This window comes from Balaenoptera borealis (genome assembly GCF_965194805.1).
Source record: "Balaenoptera borealis genome assembly, chromosome: 14".
Lineage (NCBI taxonomy): Eukaryota > Metazoa > Chordata > Mammalia > Artiodactyla > Balaenopteridae > Balaenoptera > Balaenoptera borealis.
The window spans coordinates 59,267,048-59,284,376 of record NC_138875.1 but is presented as its reverse complement, the minus strand read 5'-3'; the positions used below and the strand labels follow the sequence as shown (position 1 = coordinate 59,284,376).

Below are 17,329 nucleotides of genomic sequence, written 5' to 3'. Positions count from 1 at the left end.
ACCTAGTTTCCCCAGTAGTAAAATCTTCCAATACCCTAGTGTGACGTCACAACCAGAAGCGCCACATGGATTCAGTCAAGGTACAGAACATTTCCTTCCCCACAAGACTCCTCTTGTTCCCCTTTACAGCCACACCCACCTCTCTCTCCCTGTCCTCATCCTCCACCCCTTTTCCCTGGATTCCACATTTCTATAAACTTGTCATTTATAGAAACGTTATAGAAATGGAAACACACGGTATGGAACATTTTTGTATTGGCTTTTTTTTTTTTCAGACAGCATAGATCCCTGGAGATTCACCCAGGCTGCTGCATTTTTACTGCCGCGTAGCACACTGTGATATGGATGGACCATGGCCTGTTTAGTCATTTACCTGTTGAAGAACATGGTTTTTTTTTTTTTTTTCCAGTTTTCGACTATTATAAATAAAGCTGCTATAAGAATTTGTGTACAGGTTTCTGTGTAAATATAATCTTCATTTCTTTGGGATAAATGCCCAGGAGTGTGAATGCCGAGTCACATGACAGTTGCATATTCAATTTTGTAAGAAATTGTCAAACTGTTCTACAGAGTGACTAGACCATTTTACATTCCCACCACCAATGTATGAGTAATTCAGTTTTTTGTATCTTCACCAGTACTTGGTGTTGTCATTATTATTACTTTTTAGCCATTTTCATAGGTGTTTAATATGTCATTGTGGTTTTGTATTTCCCTAATGGTTAAAAATACTGAACATCTTTCCATGTGCATATCTGTCATCTGTATATCCTCTTCTGTTCATGTCTTTTGCCCATTTTCAAATTAGATTGTTTATTTCTGCACTGTTGAGTTTTGAGTGTTCTTTATACATTCTAGATACTAGTCCTTCGTTGGATATGTACTTTATAAATATTTTCTCCAAGTCTTTAGCTTGTCTTTTCATCTTTTAAACAGGGTCTTTCAGTGTATAAGTTTTCAATCTTGATGAAGTCCAATTTACCAATTTTTGTTTCGTATGAGTCATACGATGTCAAGTTTAAGAAATTCTTCACTAGTCCTCTATCACAAAGGTTTTCTCCTACGTTATTTTCTAAAAGTTTTATAGTTTTACTTTAACATTTAAATCTGTGATCCATTTTGGTTAATTTTTTTATAAAATGTCAAGTTTAAACTGAGGTTCTGTTTTTTTTGGCCTATGGACTTCAAACTGCTATAGCACCATTTGTTGAAAAGGCTATCCTTCTTCCATTGAAATGATTTTGTACTTTTGTCAAAAATCAGTGGCTAGAATAGTCAAATTCACACAGACAGAAAGTAGAACAGTGGTTACCAGTGGCTGGGGGGAGAGAGGAATGAGGAGTTACTGTTTAGTGGATACAGAGTCTGAGTACAGGATGATAAAACTTTCTGGAGGTGGGTGGTGGGGATGGCTGCACAACAATGTGAATGTTCTTAACACCACCAAGCTGTTTACTTAAAATGGTAATTTTGTTATGTGTAGTTTACAATAAATTTTTTTTAAAAATCGGTTGGGCATATTTGTGTGAGTCTATTTCTGGGTTCTCTATTCTGTTCCAATGACCTAAGTGTCCATCCCTCCATCAATACCACACTGTCTTGATTACTGTAGATGTAAATATATATATATATATATAGTGTATTGTCTTGTAGCTATATAGTTGGCCTTAATATCTGGTAAAGTGATTCCTCCTACTTTATTCTTTTTCAAGATGGTTGTAGCTATCCTAGGGCCTGTGTTTTTTCATATAAATTTTTAGAATAAGCTTGCACATGTTTACAAGATATCTTGCTGGGATTCTGATAGGGATTGTATTAAACCTATAGATCAATTTGGGAAAAATCAACATCTTTACTATGCTAAGTCCTCCAATCCATGAAAAGGCTATGTCTCTCCATTTATTTAGGTCTTTGATTTCTTTCATCAGCATTCTGTAATTTTCAGCATACAGTTCCTATAAATGTTTACTTAACATTTATACCTAAGTATTTAGGTACATGGCAATGTTTTTACTTTTGATTTTAAATTTGATTTCTACACGTTCCAATGTCAATGATTTTTATGTGTTGATCTTATATCCTGTGACCTTGTTGAACTCACTTATTAGTTTTAGGAGGTCTTCTTTTTTTAAAAGATTTAAAAAAATTTTATGTAGATAATCATGTCATATGCAGATACCATTAATTTTATTTCTCCCTTTACAATCTGTATGCCTTCTCTTTTTTCTCCTTCCTGTACAGGCTCAATCTTCCACTAGTATGTTGAATAAGACTGGAGTTCTTGATCTTGGAGAGAAAGCATTCCACCTTTCATCATTAGGTATGATGTTAGTTGTAGGTTTTTGGAGATGATCATTATCCAGTTGCAGAAGATCTCCTCTTTTCCTAAATTTGCTGAGTTTTTATCATGAATTGGTGATGGATTTTGTCAAATGCTTTTTCTGTACCATTTAACATGATCATATGATTTTTCTCCAATTGATATGATGGATTACAGTAATTGATTTTTGAATGTTAAACTAATCTTGCATACCTGAACTAAATCCCACTTGTTCTAGGTATAATTCTTTTAATATACTTTGGATTAGATTTGTTGAGGGCTTTTGTATCTAAGTTCATGACAGATATTAGTCTGTAGTGTTTGTTTTGTATTATTTTAGCCTGGTTTTGGTATCGAGGTAATACCAGTTTCCATGATCACTCTCCTCAACCTCTGGCAATCACTCACCTACCCTGCATTTCTAAAACTTTGTCATTTCAAAAATGTTATATAAATGGAGTCTTGCAATATGTAACCTTTTTTTGCTCAATATGGCTACTCCTTTTCAATATGATTGGAAAGCTGCTTTTAAAGGATATCCATCAGTTGTACTAGAGACCATCAAACTGTACTGGCTTTATCATGGCTAGATTTAAACTAGTGCTTCTCATCTTTTAAAAAAACCTCAGGGCAAATGTTTATCCCTGAATAAGTATGCCTGGACAAAAATTATCATGATTTATGCTCTTTAAGGTGACTTAAGGCAGATATGCAAAAAATATTTTGTCAACATCACTCTGATCCTAAGGTTTATTGGTAGTAGGTTTTAAGGAAACCAACAGCTATGATGTTCACTCAGCTACATAAACTCTACTTGATATAGTCATGTTAAAGCCCAGTGGAGCCTGGAATAATGATATTCCTAGAAATCTATCAAGATATCTACAAAACTAACTTGCTAATTTTTTCATTCAAATAAAAGTAAAACCGATTGAGTAAATGAAGACACCAGGACAGAAGATACCTATTTAAGAATCCCAATTGTAGACATTCCTTGAAAAAAACCTTTTGTTACTGATAATTCTATGGTCTACTTAACTTCTTTCTCTCCTTTTGATTCTTCGTTTACTGGTGAAGTCCTTAAAGTAACAGGTTCTAAGTTTTCAAAAAGGGCAAATTTTCAAATGCCTGGAGTTTCTCATCAGATAAAAGTTCATCTTCCTGTACAGAGACTCATATTCACTTCTACTCACCTGTTCTCATATTGAAATTTCGCCAATATGTCTTTGGCTTTGGTTTGACTGTTGAGTTGAATGGCCATGGACACCTTGGAGAGAAGGGGCGCGTGGATCCTTATGACTCCCTCCGGCACGTCAGACTGCCAAGGAGGAAACATGCGGTACATTCTGTTAAACTCAATGATTACACTTAAGAGACATGAAAATCAGTGGCATTCCAAATTAGGGAAACATGTAAACATGACCAGGATTTAACCAGAATGAAACACTGCTTTCTTCCTAACAGGAGATTTACTAATGACTAAACTTAATCTGGGATTTTACTTTTGTTACAGGCTTAGGTCTCACTATAATGCCTTAAAATCATGAGGGAAGAAAACTGGGTTGTGTTCACTGCAGCACTAATTACAATAGCCAGGACATGAAAGCAACCTAAGTGTCCATTGACAGATGAATGGATAAAGAAGATGTGGCACATATATACAATGGAATATTATTCAGCCATAAAAAGAAACGAAATTGAGTTATTTGTAGTGAGGTAGATGGACCTAGAGTCTGTCATACAGGGTGAAGTAAGTCAGAAAGAGAAAAACAAATACCGTATGCTAACACATATATATGGAATCTAAAAAAAAAAAAAGGTTCTGATGAACCTAGGGGCAGGACAGGAATAAAGACGCAGATGTAGAGAATGGACTTGACACGGGGATAGGGAAGGGTAAGCTGGGATGAAGTGAGAGAGTAGCACTGACATATACACACTACTAAATGTAAAATAGATAGCTAGTGGGAAGCAGCTGCATAGCACAGGGAGATCAGCTCAGTGCTTTGTGACCACCGAGAGGGGTGCGATAGGGAGGGTGGGAGGGAGATGCAAGAGGGAGGGGGTATGAGGATATACGTATGCATACAGCTGATTCATTTTGTTATACAGCAGAAACTAACACACCATTGTAAAGCAATTATACTCCAATAAAGATGTTAAAAAAAAAAAACTGGGTTGTGACAAAAATCTAATGTTTTTATCAGTGCATTTTCTTGAACAATGTCCTAAATAAGCCTACTTGAAGTAGGACTCTGTATTTCAATTTATTTTAAGAAGATCAACCTTCTGAAAAATTTAAGGATCTAATTGAAAAATGTGGCTTTTCAAATATCCTTTTTCTTTAGTCAGTAGCAATGAATGGTCACTCCAAATTGAATTCCAGATGGGCACCAAACTTGATCCCTCAAAGTGTCCTATTAACACTGTGAAGAATGGAGTGTGGACAGCTGTTGGGGAAGAGTGTCCCTGCTTTCAGGTGCTCTGATTGGCTTGGGGACCTCAGAGCTCTCATCTAAATGAAATATTCAAAGAATGGTGCTGTCTAATTAACAATAAAGTCTCTTTTGTTAGAATTGAATGGAAAATTCCTTTTGTTTCAAAATCTTGAATGTTTTAAAAATTAATTCTCTATTTAGAGATAAGCAGAAATAAATTTCTATTTGAGGATCTGGCTACTCTTCAGGTAATTGTTTTAAATCTGTATGTTCTCAAGGGACGATACTGTTGGTGTAGTTTTATGTGAATTGACTCAGTATATCCCCTAGAAGAAATGCGTTATGGATTGAACTGTGTCCTCCCTCCCGCTCCCCACCAAATATGTTGAAGTCCTAAGCCCAGGACCTCAGAATATGACCTTTTTTGGAAATAGGGTCATTGCAAATGTAATTAGCTAAGACGAGGTCAAATTGGAGCACGGTGGGCCCTTAATCCAATGTGATTGGTGTCCATATAACAGGAGAAGACACACACACACACACACACACACACACACACACACACACACACGGTGAATGCCATATAAGGATGGAGGCAGAGATTGGAGTGATGCATCATCTGTAGGCTAAGGAAGGCCAAGGACTTCTGGCGTCACCCAAATCTAAGAATGATGTCAGAAACACATCCTCCTTTCACGACCTTCAGAAGGAACCAACTGAATCAACACCTTGATTTCGGAGTTTTAGCCTCCAGAACTGTGAGAGAGTAAATTTCTATTGTTTTAATCCACCCTGGTATTGTTCCTGCAGCACTAGGAAACTACTTTTTAAGGGTCAGTTCTAACGGTACTTTTCTACTATTACCTGCGAGAAGCAGGAGAGCATGCCAGGGAATGGCAGTGAGTGGTTTAGAGCTGGGAGGGGGCAGGGAGCCCCTGGTTCACTGCAGTTAAGAGCAACCTCCCAAAACACTCCTGTGGGCATCTCACGTCCCTCCCCTGCCAGCTCCACAGAAGCCTCTTCAGATAAATTCCACACTCCTGATATCATTGAGCCAGTTATAATGATCACATTTTCCCTCTAACTTTCTAGAGTATTCACTCTTGTGAACAGAATGTCTAACCACAAATTCTGAGTCATCAGTTAGTTGAGTCCTTATACATTCCTTCATGTGCTACACTGAAAATGTCAAGTTTGAAGGTGTATCATGAGCAAAATTATACACAGATAAGGTGGATATACCCAAAGAATACTATGTAAGGGGTTAATAATTAGGGAGGAAAGGAAATGATTTGCTTTCTTACCATTCTTCTTGTAGAGGGTGATTTTTGTAGTACCTTTGAAGTTTTGGGGCTTGTAACCTAAATAAAAAACATTTAGTCTTTAGGATTAACGTTGAGAAAACAAGCATATGCTGCTGTTGGAAGTGTAAACTGGTACAATCTTTATGGATAACATTTTGGCAATATTTATCAAATTATAAAATGCATATGCACTCTGACCCAACAATTCCACATCTATAACTTTATCCTTCAAATAGATTTCATTTGTGAGAAATGACATATGAACATGTTTATTCACTGATGCATAAACTTTAATAGCAAAATATTGGACACAGTCTAGCTGTTCGATGATACGGGAATACTAAGTTTCAGTGTGTTTATGGAATATCATGCAAAAGAAGCAAAGAAGGCTTGTGGACTGATGTGGAATAATCACCATGATTTCATAAGTCATTAAAGAAGATGCAGGACAGTGTTTCAAGTATGTTATCATTCATGTAAAAAAAAAAAAAGGGGGAAGACCATATATTCATTTTCGCTTGTATGTCATAGTGCCTCTCTGGACATATATGTACCTGTGTGTTCCTGTGCACACACATGCTATCATTGGTGACATTACTTGTCTTCAGGAGGGGAAGTCAGAGATGGGCAACTTTTATTCTATAGTTTTTCCCCTTCCAATATTTTGAATTTTGTAAACTGTCAATGAATTGTCTATTCCAATCAAAGTCAAGAAGTAAAAACATAGTATAGTACAATAGAACTGAAGAAAGACTATTTCTTCATCTTTAAGTGCTTGCTTCCATGGTACTTATAGCCTTTTAAAATTTTACTTAGTTCTATTTATAATTAAAACATTAAAGCAACTGACATTCATATAGCATTATACAGTTGACCCAGTGCTTTATACCCACATTATGTGAGTTGATGCTAATGACAACTTTGTGAAATAGATATCATTACTTTTTCCCCCAAATTGAAAATGTTTTTTAAAAATTTTGTTGGAGTATAGTTACTTTACAATGTTGTGCTAGTTTCTACTGTACAGCAAAGTGAATCAGCTATATGTATACCCATATCCCCTTTTTTTTGGATTTCTTCCCCATTTAGGTCACCACAGAGCACTGAGTTCCCTGAGCTATACAGCAGGTTCTCATTAGTTATCTATTTTATACATAGTATCAATAGTGTATATATGTCAATCCCAATCTCCCAATTCATCCCAACCCCCCCATCCCCCTTGGTATCCATACGTTTGTTCTCTGCATCTGTGTCTCTATTTCTGCTTTGTAAATAAGATCATCTATGCCAATTTTTTCATATTCCACATATATGCGTAAATATACGATATTTGTTTTTCTCTTTCTGACTTACTTCACTCTGCATGACAGAAAATTGAGGCTCCGAGAAAGACTTTAATTTGCCCTGGCTCACAAAGCCTGACCTGACCCCAGCTTCAGCTCCACACATATCATACTTAGGCCATTGAAATTTTCCAGAATGAAAATGGCAGAGTAAGGACTCCAAAAGTCTGTCCCTCCATAAAAGTAATGAACAAACTGCCAAAAACTGACACTGTCAACTTCTTCAGAACTCTGGAAACTAACCCAAAAGTTGCAACCTGGAGAGTGCTTAAGTAAGAAAAACAGCTGAATCTTGATAAGAAGAGTGAACTTTGTGGCATTTTAACTTACATTTTCCCTTCTCAGCTCCACAGTTCAGTGACAGCCTTAAAAATAACAGCCTAAATTCCTGGTACAGATACTGAAGGGAACAGAATGGACGTCATTCACAAACAATTCTAATTATTTGTTCCCTGGAAGACTGGCTTGCCTTTATCTTGCCTAACTTGGAACTTGACCAGTGCTAAAGTGGTGTAATGTTGAAAACGTTTATAGGCAAATGTTTTAATCACTGCTGCCTGATGCAGTGGGTGAGAGTTGGGTGAAAAAAAAAAACTAAAAATCTTGGGAGGCAAGCCTAGAGAATGAGATGCTTTGGGGAATAAGGTCTTTGAAAAGCTCCAACATATTCCTGAGAATCTAGAAGGCTATGGGCATGCCCAGGGCTATACACATATTCAGGAAAGACCTGAAAAGAACTTAAGCTCTCACCTCTGGCTGACCTTTAAGCTCTGTCCAAACAGGAACTGAAGGCTCAGGCCAAGTTGTAAATTGCCTGGCTGAATACTGAAGGTGTGTCAAGCACACGAACACACAGAGCTCGTCTGCAAAGACTGGGAGAGTTTTTTGGTTTCAAATATTTAAGAAAATCTCTGTGCAAACATCAGCTAACCACTAGGCTAATGGAACAGAGACTTCAGTAGCCACACTAAACAAAGAATATAGACATAACAAAATTAGTTCAGCAGAAAAGTCATGAACAAATAAATAAGAGCTATAACAAGCAGCAACCATGGGAAGGGGGGAGAATCCAAAGCCGCCACATTTTAACACTCAAAATGTCCATTCTTCAATAAAAATTATGAGACAGGCAAAAAAAAATGGCAAGAAAATATGGCCCGGACTTCCCTGGTGGTGCAGTGGTTAAGAATCCGCCCGCCAATGCAGGGGACACAGGTTTGAGCCCTGGTCCAGGACGATGCCACATGTTGCAGAGCAACTAAGCCCGTGCGCCACAACTACTGAGCCTGTGTGCCACAACTGCTGAAGCCTAGAGCCCATGCTCCACAACAAGAGAAGCCACCACAATGAGAAGCCCGCACAGTGCAACAAGGAGTAGCTCCCGCTCACCACAACTAGAGAAAGCCCTCGTGCAGCAACGAGGACCCAGCGCAGCCAAAAATAAATAAATTAAATAAATAAATTAAAAAAAAAAAAGAAAATACGGCCCATACACAGGAAAAAAAAATTAGTGTCAATAGTTTCAAAAGAAACTCCTTAAGGAAGCCTAGACATTGGACTTACTTGAAAAAGCTATTTTAAATACTTTAAAAGAACTAATGGAAACCGTGTCTAAAGAACTAAAGAAAACCATGAGAATGATATCTCACCAAATAGAGAATATCAAATAAAGAGAATACATCATAAAAAGAAACCAGAAAGAAATTATGGAGCTAAAAAAAGTCCAGTTGAAATGAAAAGTCTGCTACAGAGGTTCAACAGCAGATTTAAGAAAGCAGAAGAGGGAATTCCCTGGTGGTCCAGTGGTTAGGACTCCATGCTTTCACTGTTGAGGGCCTGGGTTCAATCCCTGGTCGGGAACTAAGATCCCCCAAGCTGCATGACGTGGTCCAAAAAAAAAAAAAAAAAAGCAGAAGGAAAAAATCAGCAAATCTGAAGATAGGTCATTTGAGGTTATCCAGTCTTGAAACAGGAAGAAAAAAAAAAAAATGAAGAAAAATGAGCAGAACCTAGACGAACTGTGGAACAACACCAGCACACCAACGTACACACAGTTAGAGTTCCAGAAGGAGTGGAGAGAAAGCAACAGAAAGAACGTTTGAAGGAACAATGGCTGAAAACTCCCCAAATTTGTCAAAAGACAATGATCTACGTATCCAAATAGCTCAACAAACTCCAAATAGGATAAAATCAAAGAGATCCACACCAAGAAACATCATGATCACACTGTCAAAAGACAGACATAAAGAGAGAATCTTGAAAGCATTAAGAGAAAAATCAATTCAAGTACAAGAGCTCCTCAATAACAATAGCTGATCTCCCAGCAGAAACCATGGAAGCCAGAAGACAGTGGGATGACATATTAAAATTGTGAAAGAAAAAAAAATACTGACAAGCAAAATTCTATCTGGCAAAACAGTCCTTAAAAAATGAAGACTGGGAGTTTGGGGTTGGTAGATGCAAACTATAACATTTAGACACTCCCTTGATAAGCAAAAGCTGAGAGAGTTCATTGCTAGCAGACCTACCTTAAGAGAAATGCTAAAGAGAGTCCTTCAAACTGAAATGAAAGGACACTAGGTAGCATTTCTTCACCACATGAAGAAATAAAGAATATCAGTAAAGGAAATTACTTAGGAGAATATAAAAGGCAATATAATGTATTTTTTGTTTATAACTTCACTTTTCCCTTATCTAACGTAAAAGACAAGTGCATGACAACTATAAATTTATGTCAATGGGCACACAATTTATAAAGCCGTAATATGCAGCAATAACAGCATAATGTGGGGGGACAGAAGAATATAGGTAGAAAGTTTTTATATACTTAAGGTATATTAATATGAACTAGATTGTTATAAATTAAGATGTTACTTATAATCCCCAGGGCAACCACTAAAAAGATGATTCAAAAATATATAGTAAAAAACAACAACAAAAGAATTAAAGTGGTACACAAGAAAGTATCTATTTTACACAAATGAAGGCAGTAATGGAGAAACTGAGGATTAAAACATGTAAGACATATAGCCAAAAATGAAATAATTTAAGGGAAAAATAGAAAGTTCTACAATAGTTGGAGACTTCAATACTTCACTTTCAATAATGGATAGAAAAAGTAGGTAAAAGACCAGAAAGAAAATAGAAGACTTAGACAACACTATCAACCAACTAGATCTAACAGACATATATAGGACAATGACAGCAGAATCCATTCTGAAGTACACATAAAACACTGCCCAGGGTAGACAGTATGTTAGACCACAAAACAAGTCTCAGTGAAGTTTAAAACATCAAAATAATACAAAGTATGTTACATAACCACAATGGAATAAAATTAGAAATCAGTAACAAAAGGAAATTTAGAAAATTTACAAATATGGAAATCAAACAACATATACCTAAATAACCAATGGACCTAAGGGAAATTAGAAAATACCTTGAAATGAACAAAAATGAAACACAACACACCAAAACTTACTGGATGGAGGAGAAGTAGCGCTCAGAGGAAAATTTATAGATGTAAATGCCTACGTTAAAAAGAAAGATCTCAAATTAATAGCCTAACCTTCTGCCTTAAGAAACTAAAAAAGCCAGCTAAACTCAAAACAAGCATAAGGAAGGAAACAATAAAGATCTGAGTTTTAATAAGGACTAGAGAATAACAAAAAAATAGAGAAAATAATGAAACAAAAGTTGGCTCTTCAAAAAGACCAATGAAATGGACAAACCCTTGGCTAGATTGACCAAGAAAAGAGAGAGGATTCAAATTATTAATCAAGAGTATAACTGGGGACATTACTACAAACATTATACAAATAAAAAGGATTATAAGAGAATACTATGAACAATTTATATTTCAACAAATTAGATAATCTAGATAAAATAGATAAAATCCTAGAAACACACAAACTGTCAATACTAACTCAAGAAGAAATAGAAAATCTGAATAGAGCTATAACAAGTAAAGAACTTAAGTCAGTAATCCAAAAAAAAAAAAAAATTCCTACAGAGAAAAGTCCAGGACCAGATGGTTTCACTGGTGAATTTTACCACATATTTAAAGAAGAAGTAACACTAATCTTTCTTAAACTCTTCCAAAAAATTTAAGAGGAAGGAGCACTTCCCAACTCATTCTATAAGGCCAGTATTACCATGATACCAAAGCCAGACAAAGACATAGCAAGAAATGAAAAACTACAGACCAGTATCCCTTATAAAAGTTGATGCAAAAATTCTCAACAAAATACTAGAAAGTCAACATAGAGTTCCATATGACCCAACATATGCCCAAGAGAAATGCAAAACAAATGAAAAAAAAGAAGTGAAATACTGATACATGCTACAACATGGATGAACCTTGAAAACATTACGCTAAGTGAAAGATGTCAGACACAACAGGCCACATACTACATGCTTCCATTTATATGAAATGTCCAGATAGGTAAATTCATAGAGCTAGAAAGTAGATAAGAATGTGTCAGGGATTGTGGGGAGGGGGTAATGGGGAGTAAATGCTTAATTGGTATGGGGTTTCTTTTGGGGGTGGTAAAGATAGTCTGGAATTAGATAGTGGTGATGGTTGCACAACTTTGTGAATATACTAAAAGTATATACTAAAATTTATACATTTTGAAATAGTTAAAATGGTAAATTTTATATTATGTGAATTTTTTCTCAAAACAAAAATGTTTTTCCCAAATTTAATGTGCTGGTTCTAGTTGATCTGAAGTCACTTTGCCTATAATCAATGAGGGAACATAGCCATTCAGCCTGTTTGTGATAAATCAATTAGCAATACTCCTACCTTACTGCCTTGGGATTTACTATTCCTTTCCCTGAATGAACTTTCCCCTCCTTTCTCCCTTCCAAATGCTACTACCCATCCTTGAAGATGCAGCTCAAATGCCACTTCCTCCGTGAAGCCTCCACACTTCCCACGTTGGAGCACATTTCTTTCTCCTCTGCGTGATTCCCGGCACACTGTCTGCACGACACGTCTGACACTGAATGCATATTCATGGTTCCTGTGTACATTTCTCTACCAGATATTTCTCTACTAGATATACGTTCCTTTAAGGACAAAGTGAGTTTCCTGTACCTCTGCATCCTCCTCAAGGCCAAATGCTATGCCTCACGATCATCCTCAAATTAAAGCAATAAAGATAATTCTAAAGCCTGTTTCCATTATCCACCTCCACACAAACAACTGCGCTAAGGCAAAAATTCTTTGAAATGTAATGAATTTACACAAAACGACTTGAGGATTAGATATTCTTTTAGGATCCAATCGCTACAGAAATCTCTATCTCTACTTATTAGATATACTGACTACTGGATTGCCCTTAAATCCAGTTCACAGGGACTGAAATGTTGACTTTCAGCATGTAAGAACCATTTTGCCCTTAAGTAATCTTCATGACAGAGATAATTCAAAAACTTCAACTGCAAAGCACATAATTCAACAAAGTGGAAAGACCACAGTACTCTGTCATGAACACAATTTCCACAATGTTTATAGTTACAAGACTGACATTTTATGAGAATATAACAATTTTGGTTCTAAATTACAAGCTACTTTGTGCATCACTGTGAGAAATAAGAGTCCGGGTGGTCAGGATATTTGTGCATTTATTTAGTTATTACCCCTCGTTCTATGGTCTTCCTCCTTAGCAGCTTTTTGACACTTGGGAGCTGTTTCTTTAACAACATGGTGGCTTCATTCATTCTTCTGACTTGAGCGATTAAGAAAGATGGAACCTGGAGAAGAAACAGAGCTTGACTAGAAGGAAAACACTTGGGTTAAACCTCCCTGGTAGAGTCTGTCTTCTGGCCACTCAGTATCCAGGAACCAGGAACTGTGCTTCTGTCCTCGTAAAGATTAGGAAAATCTATGAGGATTCCTGTTTAAAGGAAAATGTGTTTGGGAGCAGCCTTAAGGAATGATAAAGATGCCACCAGCAACCTGGGATTACTGTCTCCCACCTCTCCCTGTGCCAGAGGGCACTGCTTGCTCACGAGTCTTTACATCTCCTGGGCGCTAGCAGACATGAGAACATCCTACTCACATTGTCACTCACCTTCCACAACATCTGCTGGTACTTTAGCATCAAGCGGATGATGTGGGCAGCGGTATTTGCTAAGAGTAATTCTTCACAGTCAGAATGTTTGCTTCTACTGAAGAAAAGATTTGGTGCCATTATAGTAGAAATGTTCCATATACTCATTCGGTTTTTTGATTCGTTGGCAATGACTTTATTGAAGAATGTCATGAGGGCCTGATAGGAAACAGCACGGTGTCACTCTAGTCATTGTAAATTATGAAAAGGCATCACTGATTACTATCACTCATTTCTATACCCGTTCACTGGGCCTCTGGAAAATTGTCGGAGCTACAGAATGGTTGAATGTGTCCTGTTTCCCTTCTAACTGCTTAAAAGTGCTAATGAGAAATGTGAAGAGTTTTTTCATTTCTCTGCTTCATAAAAGTAGCTCCATTTTTATGGAATTTGTTATGTTGGGATCTCTATAAATAATAGTTTGCATTTTCTTATTTTCTTTTATCTTAAACAAGCTTGACAAATATTAAAATTAAACAGTAAACAAGGGAGAGAAAACACTACAGCTCAAATAAACATGAAATGCAGTTTTGTCGTGAAGGAAGAAAAGTAATTCACTCTTAATTTAAGGCATTACTGTTAAAAACTATTTTCTGTTTCCTTGGGAAAGGAAAGTCCATTGAAAAAAATGAGTTTTAAAATAAATAAGTTATGAAATAAATGTCATGGGGATATAACATACAGCATGGTGACTATAGTCAATAATACTGTATTGCATATTTGAAAGTTACAAAGAGAGTAAATCTTAAAAGTTCTCTCAAGAAAAAAAATTTTTGCAATGGTGATGGAGGATAACAAGATTTCCTATGGTGATCATGTTGCAGTGTAAACAAATATCAAAACATTATGTTGCTTACTTGAAATTAATATGTTATATGTCAATGATACCTCAATAAAAAATTTTAAAATAAAGTGAATAAAAAGAAAAACAATTAAAGAATAAAAACAACAAAATGAGTATCTCATGCCTCAGTTCAAAAATATCTCAATCGAAAAGCTGAAAACTTTCACTTTTTGGGTGTCATTTTTGTACTGCTTTTCAATTTTGGAATCTTCAGCAGACCAAAGGGAAATGATTACATGCACCTGTGCTCAGCATTGAAAAAAAAATTGAGAAAGCTTAATAAAAGTTTGGCTGAGCCACCGAAGTATAAACGCCTATCAGAACTTTCTGAAATTCACCAAGAGGGCTGAAATCCTAAAAGGAGATGCTGTTTGGTTTTCCAAGTTTGAATTCTGCTATAGTACATGTAATGAGAAAATGGACAGCACATACTAGTGATAATAGCTAACATTTATTTGAGGGTTTACTGTGAGCCAGGCATTATTCTTAGTACTTTATATACTTCCACTCATTTTATCATCATTCCAAACCCTGTGAGGTAGGTACTATTATTGTTTTACAGTTGAGGAAACTAAGATGGGCAGGGATTAAGTAGCTTTGCCCAGCGTCACTTAATTAAGTGGCAGAGCCAGGATTTGATCCAAGGAAGCCTAATTCTTGAGCCAGACATCTTGATCTCTACAACACACTAGCTTCAATCTTCATTCCAGTCACAATTCAGAATGGAAGAGGGAGGGAGAAAGAGAGAGACAGAGAGGATCTTCTATTAGAAAGGTACTGAATTCTTTGATAACTGCTACATTCTCAGTTATATGAAAGGGGAAATGACATTTTGACTCATATATCTGATACGAGATTCATTTCTTTGGATTAAAAAAAAAAAAGCATTGTTCAGACAAAGCCAAACAAAAAAAAAACAAAGCTAGTAAATTTCCAGCTTTTGAAAAATTACCAAATCGTATCAAAACAGACATTCTTATGCCTTTGCCAATCCCCATTCTTGGGTGGAGGATATAATACAATTGACATAGATGGTTTCACTTGGTAGGAGGAAAGGTCCTCACCAAACTGAAATGTCTGACAAGAGGTAGCACGAAGACTCATCTTTGTTTTCAGCATCATGTTTACCGGCCTCAAAATTATAACTCTTTCCAACTCATCCTCACCTCAATTTCATTTTAAAGATTCCAAGCACCTGTTGTACTTATAACAGATTTCCTATTGTATACAGAATCATTATCAAAACAGCAACAGAAACTTTGAGTTTTACAAACATAAAACAGAGAAATGAATTTGAAATAAAAGGAGGGATATTTGGGATGGAGAACTATGGAATACAATTCTATCAAATATTCTATTTTATGTTAATGGAGAAATCACTTTTCTGAGCTTAATTTTCTTAATCTGGAAAATGGCAAGGTCCTATCAGGTGATCTGTAAAATTCTGGGATTCTATAATTCTTTAAATTGAATTATGGTAAGACATGAACATTCTAGAAATTTCATTTAAAGCAGGGGTTTCATTCACTTCTGACATTATTCCATTTAAGTCTTCCATCTTTGCTTCTTCCTCCTACTCCAAACCCTCGCCTGGCACACTGTAGATGCTCAACATCTCTTAACAGATTGAATGAACGAAACAAGTGTTCAAAGAAGATTCCAGGATTCACATTCCTTCCTGGCTTCCTCAGGAGAACAGCGGTGGGAATGAGGAAAGGCAGCGGGTTTGCTGCAGGCTCAGCTGGTTGGTAAGTTGTCCTCTCAGTTTTCATTTTTCCACCTGAGCCATTTCCTCTGACCAATAAGAATCAATGACAGACCATGAGGTCGATACAACATACCTGGGCTGTGTCCCTGTTGGCCTCAGGCAGTGCCATGATCATGAGGTGTAAGGCTTGAAACTGTACTTTGATGTGAGGCCCTCCTAACAAGAAAACAGAAATAACCACTCATTTTGAACAACGCTGATGCATTCTGACAGCATTTCTTGCTAACATCTGGTGGCATAGGAGGGCCCTGACAGCTTTCAGCGGTAAAGACTCAGGTTTTGTGACCGACAATGTAAGTCTGTTCACTTGGACAGGAGCCTCAGTCTATCAACTCTTTTTTAGCATCCTAGGATGCCACTGTAGAGGCAGGTGGCCAACGAGATCCTCTACTCTGGATCCGTATAACATTTCTCTTTTCAAAGTACTTTCATAGATCTTGCTTTCCTTTTATGCTATAAACAGTTGGCTTGAAGCTCAATTCAAGAGAAAATAAATTTTATTTCCATACGATGAGGCAGCCAAGCATAATCATTAGGAGCAGAGATTCTAGAACCAGATTCAAATTCTGCACGTACTATTTAGTCACTGAGTGACCTTGGGCAGGCTATTTAACCCCTGTTGCTTCTATTTTATCATGTGTAAAATGGGAATCGTCATAATACCTACCTCACTGGGCCATTATGAAGGTTAAATGAGTTAAGGTATAGTGTTTACATCAGTACCTGTATATAGTTACCTCCATAGGTGTTTGCTCTTGTTATTTGATCAGTGACATTTATTTTAGCTCTTAAATGGACATGAAGGGAACGTAACCACAGTTGGATCTTTGGAGATCCAGAAGATGGCACCAGAGGGTTGGCATTCTACTACTGTGTGTTCTCAATATTGGCTCTTTTCCCATTTTAGGGAAAGGATTTTAGAAAACCTATCCACAACTGGATAATTCACAGCCAGCTCTGTTGAAAACGTAGGGTATTCCAGAGCATCCAGGCTTTGCCTGGTCTCTCTGTATTCTCCCCACAACGGTCTCTTGGTAGGGAGGTCCTGCAGGGAAGCATGACGTTCTGTAATCCCCAGGGAGCTCTCAAGTTGAAGGAAAATCTATCCATTTACGACTCAGTGGATAAAGGCAGTCAGCTGCCTATAGAGTTACTTAGCTTTACAGTAGTGGAAACACTCTCGTGACAAACTA

At 36.8% G+C, this 17,329-nt stretch overlaps 1 protein-coding gene and 1 long non-coding RNA gene across 15 annotated transcripts in view; one reads left to right on the top strand and one right to left on the bottom strand.

The window, feature by feature from the left end:
• ARHGAP28 (Rho GTPase activating protein 28) overlaps positions 1-17,329 on the bottom strand; it is a 162,624-nt gene that overhangs the window by 9,814 nt on the left and 135,481 nt on the right. For all 14 annotated transcript variants that reach the window (XR_014233997.1, XM_082353550.1, XM_082353556.1 and 11 more), the window contains 5 exons: positions 16,210-16,292; positions 13,486-13,683; positions 13,052-13,165; positions 6,063-6,119; positions 3,514-3,638 (listed from right to left, as the gene is read on the bottom strand). Coding sequence is in view for 13 of the 14 variants with exons in the window: in XM_082353550.1 (XP_082209676.1) it covers positions 3,514-3,638; positions 6,063-6,119; positions 13,052-13,165; positions 13,486-13,683; positions 16,210-16,292 (577 nt within the window). In the remaining variant the exon portion in view is untranslated. The remainder of the gene's footprint in view (positions 1-3,513; positions 3,639-6,062; positions 6,120-13,051; positions 13,166-13,485; positions 13,684-16,209; positions 16,293-17,329) is intronic.
• LOC309610606 lies at positions 6,132-11,735 on the top strand. The gene is made up of 2 exons (XR_014234079.1): positions 6,132-7,985; positions 8,343-11,735. It is a non-coding gene; the product is annotated as an uncharacterized lncRNA (long non-coding RNA).